The 18,101-nt window shown below is 40.1% G+C and overlaps 1 protein-coding gene across 1 annotated transcript; it reads left to right on the top strand.

Moving 5' to 3' along the window:
• Window positions 1-822: 822 nt before the first annotated feature.
• ndfip2 (Nedd4 family interacting protein 2) lies at window positions 823-11,736 on the top strand. Its single transcript, XM_075477868.1, has 8 exons — window positions 823-1,060; window positions 4,280-4,490; window positions 4,732-4,862; window positions 6,344-6,431; window positions 8,092-8,216; window positions 8,411-8,477; window positions 8,566-8,671; window positions 8,752-11,736. The coding sequence occupies exons 1-7, from the start codon at window positions 1,034-1,036 to the stop codon at window positions 8,667-8,669; spliced, it is 753 nt and encodes a 250-aa protein (XP_075333983.1). The 5' UTR covers window positions 823-1,033; the 3' UTR covers window positions 8,670-8,671; window positions 8,752-11,736.
• The last annotated feature ends 6,365 nt before the right edge of the window (window positions 11,737-18,101 follow it).

Here is an 18,101-nt window from a genome sequence, read left to right on the forward strand (position 1 = left end):
TTGTGATGTTGTTTTTATTCTTAGTTTTTTTTTCTCTTTCATTAATCCATTTGTTGTTTTATCCTGATAAGATACATTTAATTTAGTTTATTTATCTTAATGGTGAGGTTTTCGATAAGCCCTCCCAGGGTTTCTAACCTCTCCAGCACTGATTCATTGCAGCTTATCATTTATTATTATTATTATTATACAACTGCTCATTTTGCACTAATAACAATTGCACAAATATCATCATAGTACAATATAATGTAAATTATCCATATACCCCATATTTTATCCATATACCCTATATTTCTTATTGGTTCAGTCTGCTCAGTTAAATAATTTTTTTTACCTTTATTGTTAAATGTACAAATCTGTTTTTATTTAGTTTATTTGATTTAGTTTACTGATGTTTATTATTATTATTTACCCTACTAGTCTTCATACTGTAGATTTGTATATAGCTAATGTTTATTCTCTATTTTTATTCTATTTCTATTCTAATTCTATTCTATTTATTCTATTTGCTTGCTAAATGTTCGCTGCTGCTGCAACACAATAATTTCCCAAATTGGGATGAATAAAGTACTTATCTATCTATCTATTATCTATTGTATATATATATATTCATTTATTTATTTATTTTATTATTATTATTTTTTTTATTTTATATTTATTTTATATGATATACTCTTGTTTGTAATGTTTTATTAAAGTGCAAACAAACAATAAATAAACAATAAACGACATTTGTTCTGATTTTGGCGCCATCCATTTTATTTTGAAATACCAAACCGGAAGTGCGCACATTAAACAGTGACGTGACTCTTGTGGTCGACGTTTCGTTGACAACGGTATTTTCTAAGCGAGTGCGCCGACGTTTCAGCCATTTCTTTCGTTGCTTTCGCTCCTTTCGTTTGTAGACAGAAGTGGGTCTTGCCCGTGACGGAAGTCTCGGAGTAAACACAAGTTAGATTGTCCTCCTTTTTTTTTGTTGTTGTTTGTTTTCCCCTCTTGGCTGGCTTTTTTCGGCCAGCTGCATCTCGTCGAGATGGACCCAGCAAGCCGATACCAAGTGGTGAGTTCAGCCCGACGAACAGAGACCAAAACACCGTTTAACAGCTCGGCCTGCCGGTCACAGGAAACGGGGCCTCGGTTTAAAACAACGAACCAGCGCTATTTGTTTTCTATTAACTAGAACGCGTCGATAGCACACGCATTATATAACACATTTTTTAGATTTACCTTCATTATATTTCGTCTTTACTGTTCCTTTAAAGTCTTTGTTTTGCTACTTCCCTCTTAGCCTAGCTAACGTTGGCCTAGCCTAGCTAACGTTAGCCTAGCCTAGCCAAAGATGAGTCTCGTAGGCCTTTGAAGTTCAACTCGTTTGCTAATTTTTGTGACATTAAAGCACGTTGTTTGAGTTGTGTTTACACGTCCCAGGTAAAACGATACAGCTTTTTGAAGGTTATAACACACACGTCAACAAACTGAAGCGAATTTATTAGTTGGCAATTCTTATTATTTATGTGGTCGAAGGGACTTTTTTTGTGTGTAAAAAGTTAGCTAGCCGAGTTTTAACAGGGCGGGGAAGGCAGATGACAAGCTAGTGGTTATTCCTAAATGATTGAGTAACATTTGACTTTTCTGACCTCATTATGTGTTTTGTTATTTCTATATTTCCGTGAATTGTTCCACCTGAGTTGCCTAACAACACCACAGGCTTATACAGTAACAAAAGAGCCTGAGATGTTTGGAAATCGCACCTAATCTTGGCGACAGAAATCCCCACTTTGTGCTCAGATGCCTGTGGATGTGGTTTTGACAAATAATCCCGCAGGATTCAATGTGAGCCAATAACACTCCAGATACCAAGAATAACACAGTACGAGTTGATCTGTGTTCTTTGGGTTTTTCTAGGGTCAGAACAAACTGTGATGCTGTGGTTTGTGGCCGGTCTCCTCATCACATCTTTCTATCACTTTGCTTCGTCTCCACAGAATACTCAGATTTCTCCTGATCTGTGCAGGCCTGGATGGGTTTCTATTATATTTGGACACAGAAGGAGGCTTGTGGCTATGTTGTTAATATCTTATGTAACCCCCTCTGCTTTGTCCTTGATTCAGAGCCAGTCGGCACCCACTTATTTACTCTCTCCCTTCCCCAGATAAGTTTATCTACTTGGTGAAGAGCAAACCTTTGTGTCTTTTAAAAAGGAAAAAAAAAAATCTGCTCTTCCTTTATTAGTCAGACATTGTGGTGTGGGGGTGTTTTCCCTATTTGCAGTTGTGTTAAATCGCAGCCAGAAAGTTCCCGGTTCAGCAAAGGAAAAGTCTGAAGTCAGCTTTTAAACACATCATTTTTTAATTCTGATAATTAGCTGACCGCATCATGCAAACTGCAAGCTCAGCGGAGGCGGAGCAGGCGGAGCATCAGTTCAGAAATTGGTTTTAAGAACAAGCTGAACTGGTGCGACCGCCTTGAAATTTCTGTCATTCCTCCACCAGGAGAAGAACCAAGGGTGGAGATGTGTTTTCACTGCTCTGTGTGTGTGTGATTCAACGGGATAACGCACAAACTGCACAGCGTAATATCCTGAAACGTCATGAGATGGGTAAAAGAAGAACATCCTCAGCCTTTGCAGAGGACCCAGTTAATCTTTGGTTTATATTAACAGCATCAAGCTTGATTATCAGTGACTTTTTTATTTATTTTTTAAAGCTATTAACGTGAGCGTCGTTTTTTGGGTGATATACGTGTTAAAAAAAACCACGAAACCGCAGTCTTGTCTGACAAAATGGGGCATTTTTTCCGTTCAGTTTCCTGTATAAACAAAGTTGGTGTCAGTGTTGTTGTTATTTTGGAATGAAAGTAGACTGCAGCTGTTAAACTGTCCTCGGATGGTGAGAAGGAGCCGTTCTTTTTCTTTGCCCTTCCAGCCCCTCTGTGGGGCATTGCGTCTCCATCGGCCCCCTCTGTAATTTCAGAAGGCGTTTGGCTCTCAGCTCGGACAAAAAATGAATCTACTTAAGCCTGTGGACGGCTCTCGTGGATATGGCAAAGGCTTTCATTCACTGACTACATGCATGCGGATCGTTTTTCCAGAGACCTGCTCACATGGCCAAACATTCTGCTGAGGGCAAACGGTGCTGCTCACAGCAGACAAACGCAACCAATCATTTTCCTCCTACTCGTGCTTTTTATTGGCATTCCCTCTTCATGTTAAAAGTCTCTTTTTGCTCCTTGATGTCACAGGAATCGTTTTGTTCTGTTCGTTCAAAGGTCCTGAGCCACCCCTGCTTTCTTTATCTGAACAGATGTACGGTATATATCAGTGATACTCACTATTTTTTTCACAAGAGCTACATTGGCAGCAAAATCAAGGGAAGAGCCACTTTTACGACAACATACTAAAGTCCCCTTTGCAAATATGCATTTCTACATATAAAACATCCCACAAAAAAAGACACAACACAGCCAATACGTTTTCAATTAAGACCACATTTACTTTAATACTGGGATGAGCGGAAGCTGGCATGCATGTCCTTGACTTTCTTCATGTTGTATCTGTAGTTTGTTGTCGTAATCATAGTGAGACATTCAGGATGAGCATGGTTTTTGTGCTGGTTTTTGCCCTTTTTTAGTTAAAAAAACGATCCATTGTGCCTGCATCTCGCGCTGGCTAAAGGAGCTTAATACTTAATACTACAAAAACGCAAACTTAATAAAAATACTTAATACTGTGCAGTATTCGCTGTATGTTATTTGAAAAAATGTATTGTTATTGTTATAAGCTACTATGCGAGCTGCCAATTAAAGCTTGAGGAGCCGCACAATGAGTATCTCTGGTATATATCCTCGGGAATCACCTTGTTTCAATTAATTTATTTATTTAAAACGGGGACAATGCACAAAAGCATTAATCGTGAGAGAAGAGGTGCCTTGTGCCAGCTTGTAGCAACTTTTGCTAATTTCCACCTGCAGTGGAAAAGTGGAATATGACAGATAAAAGTAATATGCAGACCATAATATTTTAAAATGGACAATATACACTGACCAAAAAAGAGAAAGGAAAACGGGAAAAAAGGGCGCCAAAATCATGAAGTGCACAATGGGGATCAACAGCACATACTCTCTCTTACTCTTATCGCACCTTGTTAATTATGTCCTCTTTGTATGGGCCCTCGTTAAAAGTTCAAACTGCAGCGGCAGCTAATCTCAGAGTGAGATAAGAAGTGTGTCACAGTGTGAGCTTTCCCCGTGTTTTGGCTAACTCTGTCTCCACTTCTTTCAGTTTCACAACGAGGACGACTCTTCGGAGGGCGCCGCTTCGGCCGACAGCGAGCAGCAGCCGTGCACCTCTGCCACGGCCCAGGCCAGAGCGTCCGCACAGGACCAGAACCAGAACCAGGCCAGCTCTGGCCCTTCCCCGGCAGCAGGGGAGGCGGAGGCCCCGCCGCCTCCTTACGCCTCCATCGAACTGGGTGCAGCGGCTGCAGCACCTGGTATTACTTTGCATTCTAGCTCCTTTAGATGTTTTTCAGTGTGCGGTTTCTGGCTCCCAGAAATAGCACCAGGGCTTCATTTTTGTGTTTGTACCCATGAGTCACGCTGAGCTCCATGACAACATGGCCACATTGTTGGCAGCTGACTTTGCGCTGCTCGGAAAAAAAAAAAAAAAACAGCGTGCAGTTCCCTCTTTGTGATCTTTGTAACCAAGCCTTCTCCGCCACGTCGTTTCCACAGAGACGAGTTTCCAAGGCGACTTTCCAGTTCCTCCACCCTACAGCGTCGCCACCTCACTGCCCACGTACGATGAGGCGGAGAAGGCCAAAGCTGCCGCCATGGCTGCCTCCAGAGTGGAGGTGCTGCCCCGGGTAAGAAGACACGCCCACTCACGGGCGCCTCTTCTTTATTTTTCCTGCCCTGTGTTTTCGGCATTGTTTGAAATGTGAGTCACTTGGGTTTAAACTTTAAACGTGTCACAGAAGCTTCTGACCAAACTGCTCCACCTTTCTGACCAAAACAAAAGCTGGAAGTGAGTGAGTTAGGGCAGATGTGTTTCACCCCCTGTGTTATTGATTCTCTCTCTATGTGCAGTCGGTGCTTCAGGTCCTTTATTCTTTTATTTTTATTTTAAATTTTTATTTTTTTATTTTAAATTGTATGTTTATTTGGAATGGACAGGAGAAGACATCTGCATGACTTCACTAGTAAAGTTAAACACATTCCAGTTTTTCTTGTTTTAAATCCAGAGCATGAGTTACACCATTCACTGGAAAAAATGCCCCTCCAAAAATAAGTAAGAAAAACAACAAATAAAAGACGATTTTGCTTGAAATAAGCAAAAAAAAAAATCCGCCAATGGAACTAGTGAAAATCGGCTTGTCAAGATTTCTTGAAATGAGATGTGATATTTAGGACTTTTGAGATAAAAAGTGATCTTGAAATTAGCTTAAAAACATCTTCAAATGTCAAAAAAAGCTTGTTTCATATGATATGTGACTCAAAACAATTTGTTTTCAAGACTTTTTCATTTAACAAGATATTCCAGATGTATTGTCTTCAAACAAGTCCCTATATCTGGCTGAAATAGAGCTTGTTAGGCAGTTGTGTCTTATATTAAGTGTAATGAGATATTTTAACTAGAAATGAGACAAATATACTTGGTAAGACTTTGATTTTTTTCCAGTTTATGAGTCCATGGAGTGCACAGTCTCAAATCGTGGGTCAGACCTTGGTTGTCCCTTGCAGAACCCATTCTCCTATGATAACATGGAGACCAAAATAAGTCGAGCCAGAGGAGGCTCTCATGTTCACTTATAGAGAATTCTGATATAACTTAATGGAAGGAAGAACAGTTACAAAACTATGTACAGAAAACATGGGGGAGGGGGGTTCCCTGCTGCTGCTGCTGTCTTGGAGATAATCAGTCACAATTAAAATTGGTAAATAACAAAGCAATATTACCAGTGAGATCAAATAAAGTCTGCTCTCGTGGGGGCTATGAATGAAGTCCAGTTGTTCCAGATTTGATAAAATTTGTCCTTTTTTGGAGTCTTATTTGGTAGGTCAATTTTTCCCTCCTAAATATCTCCAGAGTAATTCCAAACCACTCATCAAAGGTAGGCTGAATCGGGCTTAACCATCTTCTTGTGATTGTTTTCTTACTTGCCACCAAGAGAATTTGTAGCAGCTTTTTATCTCTCTCCTACATTTAAAAAAAAAAAAAAAAAAGGAACGTGACGCAGGTATAGGACATCAAAACTCAGGGGCATTTGAATGTTAAAGGTCCTTTTTTTAATTTATTTTTCATGTCAACTAAGCTAATATTTTTGTGCTTCTCCTTTTTTCCAAGGACGATGAGTTCCCTCCCAGAGACGATTTCAGCGACACCGACCAGCTTCGAGTAGGAAATGATGGAATCTTCATGTTGGCCTTTTTCAGTGAGTCTCGTCTCTTTAACCCTCAGAAAGGACGACAGTCTAACTTTTTCCACCAGCAGCACCACTTAGATCGACTTCACCGCAACCCTGTCATTTTTTTTTTTTTATTGCTTCAAAGGGATGTATTTCAGGAGGATTTATTTAAAAGGAAAAATGTCACTGAAGTACTGCTTCAAGGGGTGGTTTCCAGGACAAAGATGAAAGCTTGTCCTAGATTTAAATGTCCCTTTTTTAATGCAGACTAACACAGAAATCTGCTTTTTCTCAGTCATGGTGGAAAAATACTCTCAGACTAAGCCCTGAATAAACTGATATGACTCCTAACTCAAGATTGTTGTAGTTTCCTAAGGAAGAAACCTGGATTAGTTGGACTTTGTTGATGGAAAATCGAGAATTTTTCGTTTACAGAAGTGAACCACTGCAGTGATTTGATGATTTTTGGATTATTTCGAGCTTTTATCTGTTGCCAAAACAGGACGGCCGGTGTCGTTTCGTCCGTTTGTGGCGGTTTATACCAATTTCGCCTTAACTCCGCAAAGGAAAGCTATTGCTGTGTTTCTTTCTCAAACAAGGTAATTTAAAGAGGTTTATGGATGTTTGGAGTTTGAACTTGTTTTGACTGAAGGAATTCATTTTATAACAGAAACAGGCACTTATGTGGTGTCAGTTTACTAAATAAACACCTGAGACATCCAGGAACGATCCAGAAAACTTCAGGTGACTTTTCTCATTGAAACAAAAGCAGCTCATAAATATGATAAAATAACTTCACATTAAATGAGAAGCAAAGCGTCTGAGCTGGTTTCCTGTCTGTAAAACATCACATTCGTAGTTTTACTAGTCGTCCCTGTTCTCAGGTTAATAATGAAATGCTCTACAGTCGAGCTGCTGGTGTGACTAAACTGCAGATGATAAAGCTGTTTGTTTTATTAAACAGGCCTTTTCTCTGGTTCCACAGCTGATGGGTGCTGTTCATCAGCGGTTTTTTATCTATAAATGATTGCGATGAAAGATCGCTGCGGTCCAGGTATTTGCAGCCCGTAACCAAGCTGTGTTCCAGAAAGCTATTTATTAAACCCTGGTTAAGTATTCTAGATCAAAGCCCTCTTTTGGCCTGATTTTAAACTGTCCGGGAAATCATCATCCCCCCCCCCCTAGAGAAAAAGATTTTACGATTTGTGGTCGAGTGGCGAGCTAGTTTTCCAGCAAATGTCGGGTCTTAAAAGCGGTGCAAGAAGTGCTCGATGTTTCTTTCTCTGAAGCGTTTTTCCCTTCCCCGGTCAGCTGATTCCACACGTCTTATTCTCCTTTAAGAAGAGGGTCAAAAACCTTCTGTTCACAGCTCAAAACATTGCAGCTTATTGTAAAACATTTCTTTTCTCGTGTGTCTATGCATAAAATCTGCACGATATCTTTTAATTTATCTGGACTGTTGCTCGTTTTTAAATTCATTTAAATAATTTTAATTGTTTCTCTTTATGTTCTTTTATGTATTCTTAATGCTTCTTCCACTCCCTGCTGCAATGCTTTTATTTCATGTGAAGCACTTTGAACTGTTTTGTACATGAAATGTGCCACAAATAAATTTGATTTGATTTTTGATTTATTGGACACGGTTTCCATCTAAATAATAAATTTGTCCGTACGTTTGCCCCTTCAGTGGCCTTCCTGTTCAACTGGATCGGGTTCTGTCTGTCCTTCTGTCTGACCAACACCATCGCAGGGCGCTATGGAGCCATCTGCGGCTTCGGCCTTTCCCTCATAAAGTGGATTCTCATTGTGAGGGTACGTTATCCTTTAAAAAAAAAAAACTTTTTTTTATTATTATTATTATTATAATTTTTTTATATACATTTTTTATGTATTTATATATATTTTTAAATTATTATTAATTTAAAAAAAACAAAAACCTTAAAGATCGGCTCGAAAGACTTTCGCTCCAGAAGGTGACATGTGTTTTTTTTTTGCTCTGTGTTCAGTTCTCCGACTACTTCACCGGCTACTTCAACGGCCAGTACTGGCTGTGGTGGATCTTCCTGCTGCTCGGTGAGTGCACTGCAGGCTTGTTTTTCCTCCCCAGCCCTAAAAGCGAGGCCTCTCCTTGTGAACTGAGTGATTTATTGTCCCTCTGCAGGTCTCTTGCTGTTCTTCAGGGGTTTCGTGAACTACCTTAAAGTCCGCAACATGTCCGAGAACATGGCCACCTCTCACAGAACACGCCTCTTCTTCCTCTACTAAAGGTGAACTTTAAAGAAAAGGAGCAAAAAAACTCTTTGGTTTGTCACTCCTCGCCCTAATTGGTGGGTGTGATTGTCCGCAGGTTTCCACGCCATCAGCGTTCCTTTCCAATGTGAAGTTTCTTCCCTCCCCCCTCGAATGACCTGACCGAGGATCCCGACAGTGAAGAGAGGAGACGAGGAAAAGAACGACGGAAAGAAGTGGGGAGAAAGTGTTCCCCGTTTCATAAATAGCATAACGCGAGCCGCAGATCTCTTCCCAGGTTCTCTCTGTTTTTTCATTTTCCTTTGATTCAAGGCTAATGCTGCATTTCCTCAAAAAGCACAACGAAGCGGTTTCAATCGGCCTGGAAAATCTATACGAATAAATTGCTTCTCCCAGAGTTAACAGTTAAACCTCTGTGACTGTAAAGTAACTTTTTGCTATTTTAAATCCTGAAATGTGCAGGGGAGCCTTTTCTCCGAGCCTGCAATGTTTAGCCTCGAAGTTTCTCACATTTCTGTCTGAACTGTGGCACAACGCAGCTTATGCCAAACAGCTTGAGGTGCGGTTTACGTCGCTCCACCTTTTGTGAGTTTAGAACAAGTCTTGCTTGAGCTGTGATGTTTGATGTTCACAGGTAAAATCTCAGCCTCTTCCCTAAAAACAGAATGAGGCGAGACTGTCGGCGCCTTTTGTTATTGAGACGATCAGAACCCCTGGCTGTGTTCGAAACTACATACTACATACTTCCATACTGCATACTCATCGATCAGACAGTATGCAGAGCGTTTACCCACAATGCATCTCGCTCCTGCCCAAGGAGAAATCAGCCGGCCTGAAGCTGATTTCACTTAAGCTCTAAACTCTGTAAACTTTAGCAATATTTGAAACATTTTCAGGCGAGAAAGTAGTCGTTTAGATCCCCAACGTGCTGAAAACCTGACAAAATACAGGCTATTTACAATTTTGTTCGGCGAATTCGGCGCCACTAAAGCTAACCAAGCAACACACTTCTGGTTATTTTCACAAAATAAAATACCCGTTGCCTTTTATCATAGGGAAAGCCATTACGGTACAATTGGTGCTTTTGTTTTGAAAACAGGAAGTGAACCTACCCTTGTTGTAGCTAGCTTGAAACTGACGTTTTGAAAGGAAATGACGATCGGCGACGTCACGTTACGTTGCATCTTGGGTAGTTTGAGTATGAGAAGTAACCTCATGATGCATACCCAACATTTCGGCGAATCTAGTATGCATCCGGGAACTTAAAAAAAGTTAAAGTCAGTATGAGTAGTAGGAGAAGTAGGCGGTTTCGAACACAGCCCCTATGATTTGTTTTTCGTCCAAACACCTGGGTTTATCTCTACCTTTGCTAACAGAAACTGGTTTCAAACCAGAAGTTTTGTGATGATTTTAAAGCCGGAAACATGCTCCCGTTTTCTGGTTATTGTGCTGGTTTTTAACCTGTTAAAACCCGCCGCTCCCCCTTAACGTGGGAACAGGTTTATGGAGCATCGGGTTCTAACGCGTTAGAGCGGCAGGGCTACATTAACAGCTGTGCTGGCCCTCACTTTCTCTTGATTGAATCATAGAAAAATGAAAAGAAAACGCTTCCAACAACCGTTTTTATTGTGTTAAACCAAAACCGTTTGTATTCTGAACAGATTCGACCGCTCATCTCAACACATTCAGCCGTAAAGCTTTCTCTCACTCACTTCCAGCAGCATCTGAAAGTTACTGCGGAGCCAACACAAAAAAAAACAAACAAACGGTGTTTTCTCCTTTCGACTGGGTCCGTGGAAAGCGGCTTAAAACCGGACACGTCCTGTTTTCGGTGCTGGGGGGATTATAAGCATTTTACATGCAATGCAGTCACGTACGAGGACAACAAGAGTCTTATGCAATTTACTTATCTGTTATGAGCTACAGTTATTGTGGATCAAAGGTCCTGTGGTAATGAAATAGACGTAGTTTAATAGTTAATTCGTCACGGACTGAGATCCAAGTTACGCCACGTTGGGTTCAGAGTGAAGTGCACACCTTCCAGCTTTATTTGACCTCCCGGTAAAGTTGAGGAAAATACTGTAACACCAAGTAAAAGACGTGTTCTGCATGTTCTGCATGACTTCGACAAACCCAACTCGTGGATCTCTCTCTGGGATTTCAGCTTTTATTAGGTTTAAATATTTCTTCTTCTTCTTCTTCTTCTTCTTTGCTCCTTTTTTTTGGTGGGGGCGAGAACCTTGTGCCGATATGACGTGGCTCCTTTGATTACTATTATTATTATTAGAAGAAGAAGAGCAACAACATGGGGTTTGATGTTGCTGTTTCTGGTGAGCGTGAGCGTGAAGGCGATGAAGTCGGGATACTGTCTGCTTTGAATGGAGCCTGAGAAGTCCACGAGCTTGTTTCCAGCCTGACCGGACGAGGAAGGACGGGAGAAAAAAAAGAAGAAAAAAAAATGTCTTTTAGAAAATTAAATGTACATACAAGCTTATGCCAATTGATAATATTTGCACTTTGAAGAACTTCTGTACAGTACGATTTGTTAATCTGCTGAACTTGATGTGGGGGGTCGAAAAAGATAAGTTATCTTCGTCAAGTTTTTTAACTGGAATTCTTAATCATCCCAAATGGATCTGCCTTTTGCACTTTTGTTTCTCAAAATAATAATAATGTTAGTGTGTGTCTTGTTTAATTGCTTTTAACCTAAACTGTGACAGTTTTGAGTATTGCCAAACCCTTTTTTTTTTTTGTCTTTTGAAATTCTAATTATTTTTTTAATCTGTTGGTCATATCCCATTAAAGATCATCTCAGCAATATCTTTCAAGTGAATTAAAGCTGTGCTGCATGATTTAACCCCCTGAGTGGGCTAATGTTAGGATTAATCTACTGCAAATACATCATTGTCTTTGTATATAAACAAGCAGGGGGAGAAAAAAATGAGGCAGCAGCCAATGTTTTAGTTTTTTTTTCTAGTCCAGGAAACTTCTCATAACTCGAAGCGGATGGTTTTCATTTATTGTAACTGGAATTAAAGTGACAAATCTTTCAAATATGCCAATAAAGTTCAAAAGCCTTCCACTGACGCTTAATGATGGATTGTGTTCGGGCCTACAAAGCCCTCAAACAAAGAGTCTTTACCAGCTGATATTTTCCCCGTGGCGTTAAAGTTCGTAACTCACATCTGCCGGCGCTGCTTTGAATAAGCCGACTGTGGGTACTTTGAAGCCCGATTCCATGTTTGTCCTTCATTTTTCACCTGATTGTGACAGTTTTGAGTATTGCCATTTGTATACGTTTTCAGAGAAATGTTGATTTTTGAGAGTTGTGAGACCGTTCTCGCCTTTCGTTCGTACATCCTAAACGAAATCTGCTAAACCGGTTCACTTAGTTCCACTGTATCGAGCACCTTCAAGAGAAATAACTTAAAAAATATAGTTTTAATTTGATTGTAGAGTATGTTAGTCTTTAATCTTTTATTACTGTGTACTTCTATATAGCCAATGGGGTTAACTGTTAATTTCTTGTTCGTAACCAGTTTTGGCAGGTTGTACGAAAAATACGGAGTGGTTGTACAAAGATCTGACCTCCATCTAATTTGTTTCAGTCCTTCGTTTTCTCCGAGCAGCTGAGAAATGTTTATTCACGGCTTTATTTCTGAGATAAAACACTCCACATTTGCTCTGTTTTCTTGTTTCTTCAGTTGAGGAAAATATCGTAGGGACGTGCAGATATATCGGCTGGTATTAAACTTGATGGCTGCAGATGGCTAATTTAAAGATGCATTAAGCATTCTCACTATTACATTCCTTTTTCTCTTTATTGTGAGAATGCATTAAGCATTCTCACTATTAAGTTTCTGTTTCTCTTTATTATTATTACGTATTATTATTCCGCCGATTTTTGGCATTCAACTACTTCAGCATACTTTGAGCTATTTCAACAATTTTGGTATCAAAATGTTCAGCTCTTTCAGCTCTTTCCTGTAATTATTTTTTGGTGTTTCTAACTTTTCAATTTTTTAAGATATTAAGCTTTTTGTTCAACTTTTTTCCCCATTAAAAGTAATGGTAAATCTTCAAATCCTTTCAAATCCTTCAAATCTTAACTAGTTCAGCATACTTTCAGCTAGAGACACCATTCAAATTTTAAAATGTTCATAAGACATTCAGCTATTCCCAATTGTTTCATCTTTTAAAAATATTCGGCCAATTTTGAAATATGACAGTTTCAAAAATATGAAAATTAAGTTCTTCAAATCCTTATCTTCAAATCCTTTCAAATCTTAACTACTTCAGCATACTTTCAGCTAGAGACACCATTCAAATTTTAAAATGTTCATGAGACATTCAGCTATTACCAAATGATTCAGCTTTTAAAAATATTTGGCCAATTTTGAAATATGACAGTTTAAAAAATATGAAAATTAAGTTTATCTTCAAATCCTTTCAAATCTTAACTACTTCAGCATACTTTCAGCTAGAGACACCATTTAAATTTTAAAATGTTCAAATCTTAAGATTTTTTAGCAAGGTAATTCAGCTCATGCATTCTCACAGCTGTTTCGCAGGAACATCTCTTTCTAGTTAGCTTCACAAATCGTCCTGAATCTCAAAGCTGAGGGTTTTGAACCGCCGTCTCCTGCCGGTAAGGCACCTACAGCTCAACAGTACGTCACTTAATGCCTTAACAGTAAATGAAGTACCCCTTTAAGGTTTTACAGCAGTTTGTACCACGCAGACAGGAACTCTCCTTTTCCACGACCCTGTTGCCAGGTCACTGGTTGTGGTAGGTATTAACCAGAGCACACTGAGAACACCTGAGTTAATCAATGTCTTTAACTTAATGTGTCACTAGTTTTAATGTTGGACAGCTAAAAATTGCCATTTCTTTTAAGGCACATGAATATCTGTATTTTTAGGCGAGATTAAACATTTTCTTCACCACTAGATGGAGCCAAATATTGCCTTTAAATCCTTTTAATCTGCTGCTTTAGTCATTTCGAGTCATAGTTGACTTCTTCTAAAACCTCACTCCAACTGAAACGTGTCTCTCTTTATGTGTGAAATCACTTAAAGGCACTCAGCACATCTGTAGCTTCACTCAGTGGGTCTACATGATGAGATTAATTCGATTACAGCTATAGTTGGGTTATGCTCCTTATTTGAGCAAAGGGTAATTCTCCTTGGATATATGGCGGTGAATGAATCGAATCATAGGCACAAAGCGTGTCATACCCCGGTATGATAGATGGCGCTGTACCCGTTTAAACTATTGCTAATAGAGCCACTTCCTGTTGACCCCTTCACCACCAACAACAACAACAAACTCAGGTATTCAAGAAAGATGGAGAACGCAGAGCAAGATGAAGCTACGTCCCTCTACATTTAGTCTGTGATGAGCTGCTTGATGCACAAACGCGATGCCCAACGGAGCATTCTCCATCGCGTTGTTTGTTTCTTTCAGACGGCGACAACAACAGGAATATCGTCTCTTCCGACTTCCGGGTCACGACCCCGGGAAAAAATCTGGAGCATGCGCAGAAAGCAAAGTCTAATTCACCACGTGCTTCACCGTCTACAAGCAGGTTTAATTTGACTTTCAACTGAGTTATCTCGGGGGTCTTAATCTGACTGCAAGTAACCCGATCCAATTTCTTGTCAGATTAAGGTGTCTACATGAACTTGATGACTCAGTCTTATTGTAATTTAGCCAATAATCTGATCCTTTCAGTGCCATGTAACCCCACTGACTCACTAGGCATAATTTAAGATGAGAGAAAATCCAAATAGCCTCTTTTCATCATAAATCTGACTAATTCTGAGGCAAAGGTGACGGCGTCATTAATACCGGTGTGGGACTCTCGAAGGTTAATGGCTGACATCTTGCCGATCTAATCTAACAGCGAAAGTATTATAAAACATTGACTTTCCGTTTTCCTGAATGACAGTTTAACTGATGTCCTGATATCTTGTCGGCCATGGTCCAGTGGAGATTTGCGACCCATTTTCCTCTCATAATTTTATTGAAGTTTAAATAGTGGTGTGACCCAACCACTGATCACACTTCAGCCGTCCTAGTCAAATACGCTTGACAAATATAAGCCGGTGGTTCTTTAGGGCCGCTCTGGGAGTGCTTTCGATCTCTGTTAGTTCAATATGTCCTCACGCCCCAGCGCCTCAGGCTATTAACAAGGCCGGCTCTCCCTACACAGCAGCCCTGTCAACATCTAAAAGCTTGGTTGTTTGTGTGAAGACTCCCACTGGTAAGGAGGCAGAAAAATCCGTACGCCGGTAAAAAGCTGCATCAGCTTCAAGCCCCCAAACTGGACAAACTATATCTATAGTTTTTATGATGTAAAGATTTTAGCACGTTAGCATGGTAACATTTACTAATTAGGAATGTTTATCATAAATCACAATTTTTGGAAAAAAGAACATTTTACTTGTTTTAAAAAGTGTTTTTAAATATCAGTGAGGATGACAGAAGCACACGCTTTCCTGGGAACCATCGACGTCTGTACAAAGTTTACGGATCAGGACTCATCTACTGGGAAACCTGGATACTCGAGCAGCATTTAGGACTAATCCCACTGAAAAGTTCTGTTTTTCGCTGTCATTGACAGTTCTTCTGGATATTTTAACAATAACTCATCTGTGACTCCTAAATGGCATATTAATGATATATATTACATGTGTAAAAACCTCTATAAAAAGCCTATATTTCAACTTTCCCTGAAGCCTGTTTGCCAGCAAAGTAATGGCTGACTTGGTGGGGATGTTGTTTCTTCTTTGTACCACAAGGAGGCACAGTCTACACACATTTTCACCACCTCGGTAAGTACAAGCACAGTCTTGAATAATGAGGCTCGACTTCAGTGAAATGCTTACAGGTTAAGAGTGCTGCAGTAAGCTTTAGAGCTCCTGTTTCATTGTGTATCCATGGAAAACAATATACATGGAACGGCATCCATTTAAACACCATTGCTGTGAAGTTAGGGATATAATCTTGATGCAGTTTTATTGCCAAAATGCCAAACTGCGCACCTCTTTTACCCAGTAAACGTTTCTTTTTTCATTCAGGAGGGAAAAGAATACATTTTAAGAATGGCTTTCTACCAGGCCAAGGCTTGACAAGAGCTCAATCCTTTCTGTGAGAAGAGGTTGCCAGACCACATCCGCCTGTGAGCTGTGAACTCCTTGAAGCTACAAGCCATCTCCTGCCTCCTGACAGACAAGGTTCAGGTGCTGCTCTTCCCTTTTCTGTGTAAATTATACACCGGGTTTTGATAGGTGTCGCATTAGACACGGCATGTTGTTCCCCTTCGGCCTCTCACTTCCTCTGCGTTTGTCATGTTGCTGACAACAGTGATGTGAGCGAGTGCCAGCAATGTGTAATTCCACAAAGCTAAACACCACGAAGCATTTTCAGAGTTTGTTGATTTAATGCTGCTGTTTATGTGGGTTTTCTTTCACCATCTAAAACAACTCAAACGATTGTAGATACTAATAATGAAAGAGAAGAATGCTGTCAGTACTTTGAGCCACTGTCTTATAACTCACCCCCAACATGTTTACTGCTCATAATTATCAAATATTCTTCCTGTGCATATATGATTAATCATTTCTTAAATCTGGTGGAAAATAACACTCTTCATACTTAAGATGTCTGGCTGACATTTTTGACAGCCTTTAAACGTTAGCACCAGTTAGCAGTAGCTAGCGTTAGCATACTCCACCAGAGTACAATGCAAGTTTTTCCTATTTCTACCGTGTTCTGTGCGGTTGTGTAGTACACAAGGGGCCAACTGCTCAAACTGCTATGAATTTATTTTTGGTCTGAGTTGTTGAAGATGGTGAAAAATGAACTCCTTTGGGTGGCCCTGTTCTGATTAGCATTTAGCTTTAGCTAAAACTTCCCCCTCCTGCTCTTTCAGCGGCAGGCACGGTGAAATGTAGCTTCGCTTTGGGAAAGTTTGTAATGTGGTTACTGAATTCTCCAGGAGTAAATCACCATCTCCAGTTTTGGATTCTCACATGTGACGTCAACATTTAGAGTATTGTGAAAACAGCGTAGGTAATCGTTAGCTAATGTCGCAGCTAAGCACACCACAAATTAATTTCTCTCTGATGGACAATATTTCTCCTAATCTTTGCCTTTTTCTGGTCTCTTGAACGCCTCTCAGGCTTATAATTATGAGGCCATAAATCTAACGTCGTTTTGTGTATTTCCATTTTTGATCTGCCAGTGTGGATCCATATTTCTTCTTGCTAAACGTGTCCTAGCTCGGCTGCTCTCTCTTATGCTACGTCACAGATGGGCCCGTGTGGATCCGTGCTGCATTTCCGTCACATCAAAACGATTTAAATCTTTGACGGCTGATGTTCACACGTGGTTAATCGTATGACGTGCCGATCAGATGGCGCTACCATAAAGGAAGAAAGCCAAACACTTGTGGCAGAGATTCACAGAAACAGACGAGTGCAGCGTCGCCCGTGACCACAGCAGCGAAGAGTTAAATTATCAACAACTTGTGTGAACTCGAGTAAATACTTTATGACGAAACTTTTAAAAGATAATCTGTTTAAATTGTCTAAATAAACAAAAACAAAATGAGAGATGAAGCTTCCATCAAAACAGAGAAGCCTATTCACCTCTTAGATTTATGCCCTGGCCCCACTCTGGCCTCTCGCTTTTAAAGGGCCTTAATAACTAGCCCATTTACATAACTCTCTTCCGGTTTCCAAATGTTTCCCTTTATTAGGTTCTCTCCTCCCTCTGACCTCATTCTCTTCAGCGTTTCTTGCTCTCCGGCACTCTTATCTAAGCGTGTCTCGCCCTCTTTTTTTTTTTTCCGACCAGGTGGAACCCAGTTAGGGGCCCAGCCAGATCCCAACTCAAACTCTGACACACGCAGACAAAATTGCAGAGGACTCTGCTGACAATCTCTGTCAGCAGCATATCTGTGGGCCTCGGCTGCCTGGCTACTACACCGTGGGTTAGGATGTGCGGTGAAGTGTGTATCTAGTTCAACCAGCAGCTTTCCGGTGTGTGGGTGGGTTCTGATAGCCAAAAATGTGCCTTGATGAGCTACAAAATTCATTTAATTGGATCACAGTAACTCATTTTAGCTGTTTTTAAGTGGAAAAACGTGAAAGGGTCTGAAAAGTTTTAAGATAATCAGATTAAAAACTGAAATCTAGGAAAGAAGGTACTGAGTGGTAATATTTCGTGGTCACTGCGGTAATGGAAAGAACACGTTCGTGGTCTGATCGCTAACTGATCAAGTCACACGGGAAACTGACAAAATATAAATAGAGGCAAATACTCAGTAAGTGATCTGATTGGTGAAGTTTATCGACCTTTATTTCCAACCACAGGTTTTAGAGATTAAACTTTATGTGGAGATGGTTTTTGGAGATTCATTTCACAAATATTCTGAGGAC

This window comes from Odontesthes bonariensis, chromosome 11 (genome assembly GCF_027942865.1).
Source record: "Odontesthes bonariensis isolate fOdoBon6 chromosome 11, fOdoBon6.hap1, whole genome shotgun sequence".
Classification (NCBI taxonomy): Eukaryota; Metazoa; Chordata; class Actinopteri; order Atheriniformes; family Atherinopsidae; genus Odontesthes; species Odontesthes bonariensis.

What these genes read in the sequence shown, in the direction of transcription:
- ndfip2 (XM_075477868.1), top strand. Translation starts at nt 1,034, where the DNA reads ATGGACCCAGCAAGCCGATACCAAGTG. An exon ending in GAGTGGAGGTGCTGCCCCGG is followed by an intron (nt 4,863 to 6,343) that starts GTAAGAAGACAC and finishes CTTTTTTCCAAG; the next exon opens with GACGATGAGTTCCCTCCCAG. An exon ending in CTTCATGTTGGCCTTTTTCA is followed by an intron (nt 6,432 to 8,091) that starts GTGAGTCTCGTC and finishes TTGCCCCTTCAG; the next exon opens with TGGCCTTCCTGTTCAACTGG.